The sequence below is a fragment of the Chrysochloris asiatica genome, unplaced genomic scaffold (assembly GCF_000296735.1).
Source record: "Chrysochloris asiatica unplaced genomic scaffold, ChrAsi1.0 scaffold00128, whole genome shotgun sequence".
In the NCBI taxonomy this organism is placed as follows: Eukaryota; Metazoa; Chordata; class Mammalia; order Afrosoricida; family Chrysochloridae; genus Chrysochloris; species Chrysochloris asiatica.
In genome coordinates this window covers 627,588-638,541 of record NW_006408646.1, presented here as the reverse complement: position 1 = coordinate 638,541, position 10,954 = coordinate 627,588, and the positions used below count along the sequence as shown (strand labels likewise).

Here is a 10,954-nt window from a genome sequence, read left to right as displayed (position 1 = left end):
AGATTTAATTTTTCTTCAGTTCATTTAGCTTGAGAAATACAAGTGTTTCAATTGTCTTAGATACCTGCATCCAAAAAAATTAGCCATGGAAAGCTGATATGCAGATAATACAACCTTCCTTGCTGAAGCAAAGAGGACCTGAAGCACTTTCTGTTCAAAGCCTACAAATAATCAGAATATGCAAATACTCCACATTGCCCTCAAGCATACCTGGTCCAAGAGAAGCTCTCCAAAATTAGAAGAAACCTTTACAGAATTTGAGAAGTGAAGATATTACCTCTTTTCTACATTTTAGACTCATGCTGGAGTCACACACACACACAAACAGGCCCTGGTGCTAACTTCTATTCCGTGATAAAAATAGAAAGGGAAAAAAATGAAGAAGCAAGAAATGAGACAAGCAAAGCAAAGGCAGGTCCAGGACAGCCAGTCCTATTAGCATGCAAATTACTTAACATGGCACTGATTGAACAGTCATAGAGTAAAAGTTGCCATGTTGATCATTTCTATCCCACCACATTGATGCTGCCACTTGGCCAATCCATCTCGTTGGGGGTCTTCCTCTTTTTCTCTGACCCTCCACCTTACCAAACATGATATCCTTCTCCAGTGACTGGTCCCTCCTGATATGTCCAAAGTATGAGAGATGAAGTTTGGCCATCTTGGCTCTAAGGAGCATTCTGGTTGCACTTCTTCCAAAATAGATCTATTGGTTCTTTTGGCAGCCCATGGCACTTTCAATATTCTCCTCCAACACCATAACTCTATGGACTCAAGCATGGCAACAGTAGTGAGGTTGGACCAGGATCGGGCAGTATTTCGCTCTGCTGTGCATAAGGTCACTATGAGTTGGTACCAACTTGATGGCACCTAACAACAGCAACAACAACACCCCACCACGGCCCATGTCCAGAGAATGATAGGAGAAAATAAGGAGAAAGGAAGACATTATGCATACAGAATACATTGTTACCTAGGGCAGCCTTCAAAAATAGCACGTTCTGTGGACCAAGGAAGATTGTTTGAGTGAGAAAGTGATGTTGGGTGCACAGAAAGCCATACATATTACTTAGTCCTTCTACCATCTTTTCCCAGCAATGGAAGTTTGAGGGGGAGGTGGGTGCAGCCTGAGTATCACTTTTTCTACAGGAGAATGAATACAAGTAGAAATCCTGTACTCCACAGGGTGAGGCAGTTTCTTATACGATTCCTTACCAACAGTTGCAAGATTGCGCTTCCCATGTGAAACGGAACAGGCATTTAACCCCCAAGCCTCTCATGGGACTTCAGGCACAAACAGCTTATTCACTTACTCATAATTACTGTCTCTACAGGTCCCGAGGCAGGACTGCTCCTGGTCGGTCTCTGAGGACAGTACTGACGTCTCAAATGCTGCTCCAGAGAGCCTACAGAACGATTTCTGCACAAACGCAAAATGCTCACAAACTAGCCTATTCCTAGCAAAGAGGCGAATGTATTCACTGTCCATTTAGCAAGGTGAGAAAAGTGGGCCTCAGACAGACCTGCTGCTTATAATTTATAGACAAGTTCCTAAACCTCCCTAAGCATCGCTTCCTTATTCTGTAAAATAGGGCTGCTGCTGAAAAAATGAAAACCTAGAAAAAGTTACCTGTCAGGTAGATTCTGACGCTGGTGACCATGTGTGTCAGAGTAAAACTGGCTCCACAGAGTTTTTAATGGCTGGTTTTCAGAAGTAGATCACCAAGTCCTTCTTCCGATGAGCCTCTGGCTGTACTCACACCATCAACCTTTCAGTTAGTGGCCAAGTGCTTAACTGTTTGCACCACCAGGGAGTTTCACTCAACTGCTGAGGTTATTATTGTGAGGAATACATCAATCAAGCAAAATGCTTGACACATAATAAAGGTGATAAGTAAATAGAATCCCTCTCATTTCTATCAAATAGAGACCCTGTTGTTTTTTAGTGCTGTCAAGTTGGTCCCTATACAGGATTTCTGAGGAGCCGCTGGTATGCTTGAATCCCCGACCTTGCAGTTCAAACAGACTTTGTAGTCCAGTGCATTAACCCACAGCACCACAGCAGAACTATTGTTGTTGTTGTCATTAAGTGCCATCAAGTCAGTTCCAACCCACAGTGTCCCTACAGGACAAAGTAAAGCTGTTCCATATGGTTTCAAGGCTGGAAGCAGACAGCCTCATCTTTCTCCAGGGGAGCAGCTGATGGGTTCGGACTCAAATTGCTGGCCTTTTGGTTAGCAGCCAAGCAGTTACTCACTGCACCACCAGAGTGTCCACTCTCCATAAATTGTAGTTATTTTACTATTAGGAGTGTCTGGGTGGCAGAAACAGTTAATGGGTTTGACTATTAACTAAAAGGTTGGAGGTCTGTCTACTCAGAGGCACCTTGGAAGAAAGGCCTGGCAAACTACTTCTGAAAAATCAGTCACTAGAAAACACTGTGGAACACAGATCTACCCTGACCCACATGGGGTTCCCTTGAGTCAGAGTCAGAGTGGACTGGACAGCAATTGGTTTTGTTTTTAATGTTACCATTACATCACAGGAGTTAAAATTCCCTTTCCCTGGTCAGGGTTTTAAGGACTTTATGTACTCTACTATGTAGCATCTCTCTACTCTGAACTCTGAACTCTGGCTGACCTGATGAAGATCCGTCTTCAAGCCTTCATTCATTCATCAGCTTCAGTGCCTGTCCAAGCAGCTGTCTGGACAAGCCTGGTTCAATGTGTGCATGGGGGGTGGGGGGTGGGGGGTAGCACGTTAGGATGCTGCTTGGAAGCACTTGCTGCTGTATGTAAACTCTGGTACCGTCTGTCCCTTCGGAGATGAATTGTGGCCTCCAATCAAACCATGTCACAGTGCTCGCCTTGGGCAGATTCTAGGTCCAAAACGGATTGTACTGGAACATCTATTTCTAAGAATTGACAACTACGCACTGAGCTTGCAGCTTCAAGTCACTGGCACAAATTAACTTTGACCAAGAATGTAATAAGACTGGAAGGTCAAAACAAATTATATTGTGAACTGGTATCCAGGTGAGTGAGAAGCTGGAATGAATACCACTGCTGTTTCCTACATAGAAAAAATCCTATCAATGGCCAAGAAAGCAGTATGCCTGGAAGCTAATTAGTCTCAAAACTTGTATTTCTTGAGCCCTTTTAGACTTTGAAGGGGCTATGATGGCACAGTGGGTTAAGTGTTGGGCTGCTAATCACAAGGAAGCCAGTTGAACCTCATCAGACGTCCCTCGGGAGAAAGATGAGGCAGTTTGTTTCTGCAAAAAAAAACCCTCTGGGGTAGTTATACTCTGCCCTTTAGGGTTTCTATGTACAAGAGTGGATTTTGGTTTGAAGCATGTACAGGTTGGAGTCCCGGTGTGGCGCTGTGGGATAATGCACTGGACCATGAGGTTGGGTTGAACCGTAAGATCAGCAGCTCAAAACTTACCAGTTGCTCCTCAGAAACCCTATACAGGGTCACTATGAGTTGGAATTGACTCAACAGCACTCAACAATAACACTAACAAATGTACAGGTTAGTTATCTTGCATTAGAAAGGAATGTTGGGTAACCACAAATGGGTAAATCAATCATGAAACAGCCCATAGTGTTTCATGTATTTGAAATCTACAGCCTCAACAATCAAAAAGATCATAGTGTTTACATTAATTTTGTTGTTGAGAATACATGCCACAATATATACACCATACCCCACAGTTTCTGTGTGTGCAATTCAGTGACATTGATGACAGTCTTACAGTTGTGCCACCATCGTCCCCGCCCCCTTCTGAGCTGCTCCTCCTCCGTGAATATACAGTCCTCCGTGAACATACAGTCACTGCCTCATCTTTCTTGATTTGTGGTGATCATTTGTCTATTTCAAAAGCACCAACGAAGCCCATTGGTTAATTTTAATTCATTAGGTTGTTGCATTTGTATACCCAGAGCCATAAGTATATGAAAAGAGAACCACATGGAAATACATATCTAAATTTTAGAGGCAAACTCTCTCATGACATTTATATCTTGACTTTTCATCTTAAAGTTAGGCTGTGGAGCAGGGGGAGGGGAGGTATGCAGACACAGAAAACTCTACCACAAACACGAACAAAGAGAAATATTGCAAATTTTCTACCAATCCCTCACTGATTACAGGTAGGGAAATGATTGAATAAACTCTATTTCCATGAAAGTAAAAAATAACCTTACAACGTATCTGTTATAGTTTTACAAACAGGAATTTGCAAATACCATATTACTAGGTATAGGTATATGGAGGGGCACTGGTTAAGTGTTTGGCTGCAAACAGAAAGGTCAGCTGTTCAAATCCATTAGTTTTTCCATGGGAGAAAAGCAAGGAAATTCGCTTCTGCAAAGATTTAAAGAAAGCAAAAAACCAAATCCATTGTCAACAAGTCAACTCCAACTCATAGGGACCCTATAGAGCAGAGTCCAACTGCTCCATAGGGTTTCCAAGGCTTCCATTACAGAAGCAAACTGTCGTATCTTTCTCCCAGGGAGATGCTGCTGGTGGGTTCTAACTGCCAACCTTTCCACAGACCAGCACTTAACCAATACCCCACGAGGCTCCTTCTGTAAATAATTAAAAAAAAAAAAAAACACACACACACACTGTCAAGGAGTCAATTCAGCCTCATAATGACCCTATTAAACAGAGTAGAACTGCCACATAGGATTTCCAAGATTATAAATCTTTACAACACAAAATTCCTCATCTTTCTCCCACAGAGGGCTGGTGGGTTTGAATTGCCAACAACCTTTTAGTTAGCAGCCTAATGCTTTTGGTTAGCCCCGGGGCTCATTCCATAAAGATTTACAGTCTTGGAAATCCAATGGGCCACTTCCACTCTGTCCTACAGGGTCAACATAGTTAGGATCAACACTCTACCCTCTACCGGCAATGTTGTTGTTAAGTGCTGACGAGTCAATTCCGACCCATAGCAACCCTGTAAAGGGTTTCCGAGGAGCAGCTGGTGAGCTTGAACCAGCAATGGGTTTGGGTTTTTTGGTTATATCTAGATAGTTCTTTGAAGGGAAAAAAACAACCTAACAAAGTATTTTAAAACACATTTAAATATAATAAGTTGATTTTCAAACAGAATTATGTTCACTTATGGTGACCCTATTCAAGACAAAAAGACAAAACTCGGCCCAATCCCTCATCATCCCCATGAAGCCTGTTCAGTTTCATAGCATCAAGCAAGACAGCTAAGGCTTTTGCATGAGGTGCTCTGGCAGGCAGGCAGACCCAGGTTGTTGTTAAGAGCTGTCAAGTCACTTCCAACTCACAGTGACCATGGAGTGGCAGGTGGGTTTGAACCTCCACCACACCAAGGCTTGAACATTAACGTAAACTTCTCTCCCTTTTGGCTCAGTTCTTTGTGTATTTCCTACTCGACTGGGAGCCCTTTACGGCTCTATCGCTGGATCTTCAAGCTTAGCTCAGTGCACCAGTTGTATAAATATGTATTGCATAATGTCAGAAATCTAACGTAGGTGTCCTTGGGGCTATCAGAATGCTCCTAGAAAGTTACAGAGGTATCTGAAAAGTTCTGTTTGTGGACATCCTATCATCTCATGTGTATATTGGTGGCAGAATGGTTACATGTTGGACTGCTAACTACAAGGTCAGCAGTTTGAATCCACCAGCCACTTCACAGAAAAAAAGATGAGGCTTTCAGCTCCCATAAAGATTTATAGCATCAGAAACCCTATACAGGGCAGCTGGAGTCCTGATGTGACGCTGTAGAATAAAGACTGGACTGCTAACCAAAACACTGGCGGTTCAAACTGCCAGCTTCTCCTCGAAAACCCTATACAGGGTCACTAAGAGTCAGAACTGACTCAGTGGCACTAACAACAACAACATGAGTCGGAACCAACTTGACAACACACAGCATCAGAAGAAGCATGTCATGCTTCTGAACACTTTGAAAGAATACGCTTTGAGATACATGATTCAAATTTTTCAGTGTCATAAACAGAAATGATCAACTTCATGTTACTCAATCAGCAGCTTGTGCTTCCAGTTCAATTGTATTCCATTCTGTTTGAAATTATTTAAAAGAGTGTGTTGTGGTCAGCGCCCACCTGGCCAGCTCTGACTCATGGCAGATAGGTAGCAGATAGGGCCATTAGGATCCATGAGGTTTTCACTAACCAACCACCAGGCCTAGCAACAAGAACCGCCACTGACAGATGTATACTGGCCAAGAACTGAACCCAGGACTCTGGCATGGAAGGCAAGAATTCTACCACTAATCCACCATAACTCCCTTCGAATGAAGAAGTCAGAAATAAAAGGTGTCTTTGTCACTCCAGGCTTAAGATGTTGACTCTTTGTGACTAAATTTATGTGACTAAAATGCCACATAAGCATTGGCTTATGAATTAGATCTTAACTGAAATAAAGGAATTTCTTTTCTAAGCATGGCTTAAAACAACAGTTATACAAGCCGGAGTTGACTATTCCCAATATATCCCATTATAAGCTACATTAGCTAAACATATCCATCCGTCCACTATAGCAGCTTTGTAATTTGAACAAACAGTCAGCTTTAACAGGATTTACATGCATCTGCATCGCTTCATTAATTGAATAATGTGTCAACCTAAAAAAAAAAATTGCGTCTTGTTATCTCAGAGAAATAAAATGCCCCCTGGGTAGAATGTTCCATCTTCTGAGATTCTCTTGGAATAGACAAGGGACTGCAGACTGGCATCTCATTTAAATTAGCTAGATTATTGTTCTAATTCATTGATTTTCTGGTTCAAGATGTACAGGGGAGGAGAGAGGGAAGCAGAGTAAACTCTAAACTAGGAAGCAACGAGAAATACCAGAGTGACTTAAAATGTTGTTAAATGCCCTCAAGTCAGTTCTGACTCATAGCAACCCAGTATAGGGTTTCCAAGAGGTGGCTGGTGGGTTTGAACCACTAATCTTGCAGTTAGTAGTCCAGTGCTTATCCTGAAGCATCATACCAGGATTTCTAATGTTGTTCTTGTTGTTAAGTGCCATCTAGTCGGTTCCACCCTGTATAGGGTTTCCTAGGAGCCGCGAATGAGGTAGAACCGCCGACCTTGCAGATCACACCAACTGGGAAGTCCAGTGCATTAACCCACAGCGCCATACCCACCGTGGTGCTGTATGATAAGCACTAGACTTCTAACCACAAGATTCAAACCCACCAGCTATTCCTTGTAAAACCTATATCGGGTTGCTATGAGTCAGAATTGACTCCATAGCACATAACAACAAGTGATAAACAAGGTCTGAGGTTCAAGTCTGCCAGCCGCTCGGCAGGAGAAAGATGAGACTTTCTGGTCCCATAAAGATTTAATGCTTCAGAAATCCCTGTACAGAGTCGCTATGAGTCAGAACCGACTCAACGGCACTTAACAACAAAAAAAATGATAAATCAGAGTCCTGGTATGGCGCTATAGGATAAGCATGGGCTTCTAACTACAAGGTTGGTGGTTCAAACCCACCAGCTGCTCCTTGGAAACCAAAAGACTGGCTGTTCAAATCCACTCAGGAGACACCTAGGAAGAAAGACATGGTGATCTGCTTCTAGAAGATCACAGCTATCGTAAACCGTTTGGAGAATAGATCTACTTGGACACACATAGACTTTCCATGAGTGGAATCAACTCAACACCAACCTGTTAGCGACAACCTACTGCTGTCCTGTCAATTCAAGGCTACAGGACAGAAGAGAGCCACTCCCTGGGGTTGCTGGGGCTGTAAATCTTTACGGGAGCAGACAGCCTCATCTTTCTCCCATGGATTAAGTGGTAGATTCGCACCTTGGAATCTCAAATCCTGTGCTTAGTAACCTGACACTTAACCCATGGCACTGCCAGGGCTCCTGGTTAGTGCTATATCAAGGGTAAGTTCTATACTTCTCATTTAGATACTTGAAAACCAAGTGAAGGAAACATGTGTTTCAAGAACACCACAGATCGCACAGCTCACTCCAAAATAAAGCTGAAATAGCAACTCTTCATCAGAAAACACTGAAACCTTTGTCAACACAGTGCAAATCAGACCAGTCTTTTTGAGTGATAAAACTGAGCCGTTTTCATAAGAAATGAACTTTCTGACTGGATCTAAAAAAGCTTTTTATGCCACTGCCACCACCCGCCACTACCAGAAACCAAGATAATTGCCATCTGGTGGTAGAGAAATTTTTGCAAGGTGTCTTTACCTGGCAGTCTCAGTGTAACTGAATGCCCCCTGAGCAGCACCAAGAGGGACTGTTACTATGCAAATAGTTACATTACAAAACCCGAGCCCAAGGAGTAGGGATAAACACAAAACAAATTAGAAGCCCTGGAGGAGGTTCCAATAGCCTCTTTCAAGAGTCTATTTTAAAAACAGTAACAGAATATTAACTGGAGTTGGTTCCAAAAATGACTCTCCTGCTGATAATTTCTCCATTCTCAAATATGCTCACCTTCACAAACCCTGCAGTCAAAGAAAGCATAACCCTAAAGTCTCACTGAAAAACAAAGGCTTCCAGAAAAGGAAGTGAATAGCCTAAACATAAAAGTATTGTTTTTAAGAGAAACACTGAAAAAGCAGAAGTCACAGTAAATTCAAAACATGAAGGAAAAAATGAAGCAAAGTTCCTAATTTTAGTAACATTATATATTCCCCACTGAAAACAAAACAAAAAAAACTGCCCACTGTAGCAACTGGTTGATGGTGAGATATATGTATAAACTCTGCATATTTAGGACTTCAGCCCTTTAGGGCAAGTAGGAAAGGCAGGAGAAAGGGAATTATGCTTTTTATACCATGTTTATACCAATTTTATGGAAATGTAATGAACCCTGAGGGGAAGTTAACCTCCAGGTCAGTGGTTCAAAGCCAACAGCCTCTTCAAAGGAGAAAGATGAGGCTGTCTGCTCTCATCAAGACTGACAGCCTCGGATACTCTAGAGAGCAGTTGTACTCTGCCCTCTGTGGCAGCTAGGAGTTAGAACTGACCTGATGGCAGTGGGTTTTTATAGAAATGTTGTTTCATGAAATTCAAGCTTGATGGGGGTTTTCATCTGACTCAGTTTTCCACTAACCAGAATGTTTTAAATACACTGATCTTCAATTCTCTTAAAATATGACAGATTCTAGAAAGGGAAATGTCAATTTTGCAACCCTACCCAAAAGTCTGCCCTCTTCCCTGCTTTTCACTGCTCCGCATTGCTTATCAAAGGGCATGCCCTGTAAAACCAACAAGAGTGTGGGCCAAAAATATCTACAAGCAAGCATGTCTTCATTGCCACCATTTGGTTTTTCCCAACAAATAACTGATAATTTTCCATACTGTAGAGCTAGTGAGTGAACTTGTAAAAAGCAATTTACACTTAAACATCCAAAGGAAGATCAGTTTTCTCTGTGTGTTTCTCTCTCTCTTTAGGGTAACATTTAAGCCATCCTGAATGTATGGTACTTGAAGAACTCAGAGTTCCAAAACTGGGAATAACTGTGGTTTAGATTCTAATACATTATAAAATTGTATGGTTTCACATGCAGATATATAAACTGTGCCCTTTCCTGGCAAGAGTTCCACACAAGAGCTATTTAGAGTTGAGGAGCTGGGGGCTCTACATTTGCTGAACAACTCAGGAGGGTGTTGATTAGGAAAAGAAACTAGGGAATAAATCTCCACTACTGCTTGCCTTGAAATATTCTTTGAAACTCATGAGGAACATCAAGAACCTTTTTTGCTGGAGTTCTGCTAATGAGATGATAGTATTTTATGAGGTACTATCTCCAGGCAACCTCTACAATCATAAATCATTTGAGATAAAATTACAACTTGTTATGAACCTCTCTGAATACATACCCACAACCCCTACCCACACACACCCCCAATCCCATTGAGCCCTTCTTTAGTCATTGAACCGCATATTCTTGTCTGATATCCTCCTTTCAAGGTGCTTTTTAATATGAATGCCATTTCAGCCCACTAAAGAAGTGCCACCTTTGACCTGCTAGCTGAGGACAAGCAGTTCTGGTGGACAGCAAGCACCAAGAAGAAAACCGAGAAGGTCCTCACTCTTATTGCCTAAAACCTGGGGCATAAAAGAGACAAGAATCTTCCAGGGCAGCAAATTCTACTAAAAGAACTCGAGGAGTGACCACAGCAACAGTGCTTCGAAGTACCTGGGACAGACAGCCAGCACTCCAAGGCTAAGAATCCCAGAGGGAGCAGGGGGAGGGTGGAGCTGGAAAGGAGATGCTGGAGGGAACCTCAGGGATCCGGCAGAAGGGGTGATGGGGATGAGGCAGGATACCAAGGCAATGAAGCAGAGAGGGTCACAAGGATGGGGCTGGAGGGGACCACAGCGTTAGTGCTGGATGGGAGGCCAGGGTTGGGGCAGAAGGAGGACAGGGTGGGCAGAGGGGATCCCAGGGTTGGTGCTGGATGGAAGGGCAAGGACGGGGCAGATGAGGGACAGGGTGACAGGGGGGTCCACAGGGGTGGCACTGGATGGAAGGGTAAGGATGGGGCAGAGCCGGGACAGAATGAACCACAGGAATGACGATGGGCTGAGACTGGGATGGGGTTGGGGAAACGCAGGGATGGAAGGGGCAGGAGGGGGCAACAGGGATGGGCATTTTCAGCCAAGTCGTCGCCTCCTGCCGGGGCAGTCAGCGCGCCAGAAGCAGAGCCGGGGACTTTGGGACGTCCTCTCCCGGAGCGCCCCCATTGCAGGGACCGGACCGCCGAGGTCCGCCGGGCGCGGGGGACGGGCGGGAAGCCGGTACCTGGGCTCTGGCAGGACGATCTTCTTGCTGGCGCGCGCGGCCGGCGTGGCCTTGCTCTTCTCCATGGCCATCAGGTAGCTGACATCGGCCAGCACGGCCTCCAGGTCCGCCATGTTGGCGCGCGGCGGCGGAGCGCGTCCCGTCCGCTTCCCTAGGAGCC

General features: G+C 43.9%; 1 protein-coding gene across 1 annotated transcript in view; it reads right to left on the bottom strand.

Moving 5' to 3' along the window:
• The window catches only part of ADRBK2 (adrenergic, beta, receptor kinase 2), a 211,931-nt gene extending 201,020 nt beyond the window's left edge, over nt 1–10,911 (bottom strand). Inside the window, exon 1 of the mRNA XM_006869187.1 lies at nt 10,795–10,911. Coding sequence (XP_006869249.1) covers nt 10,795–10,907 — 113 coding nt within the window. The 5' untranslated portion in view covers nt 10,908–10,911. The remainder of the gene's footprint in view (nt 1–10,794) is intronic.
• Nucleotides 10,912–10,954: the final 43 nt, after the last annotated feature.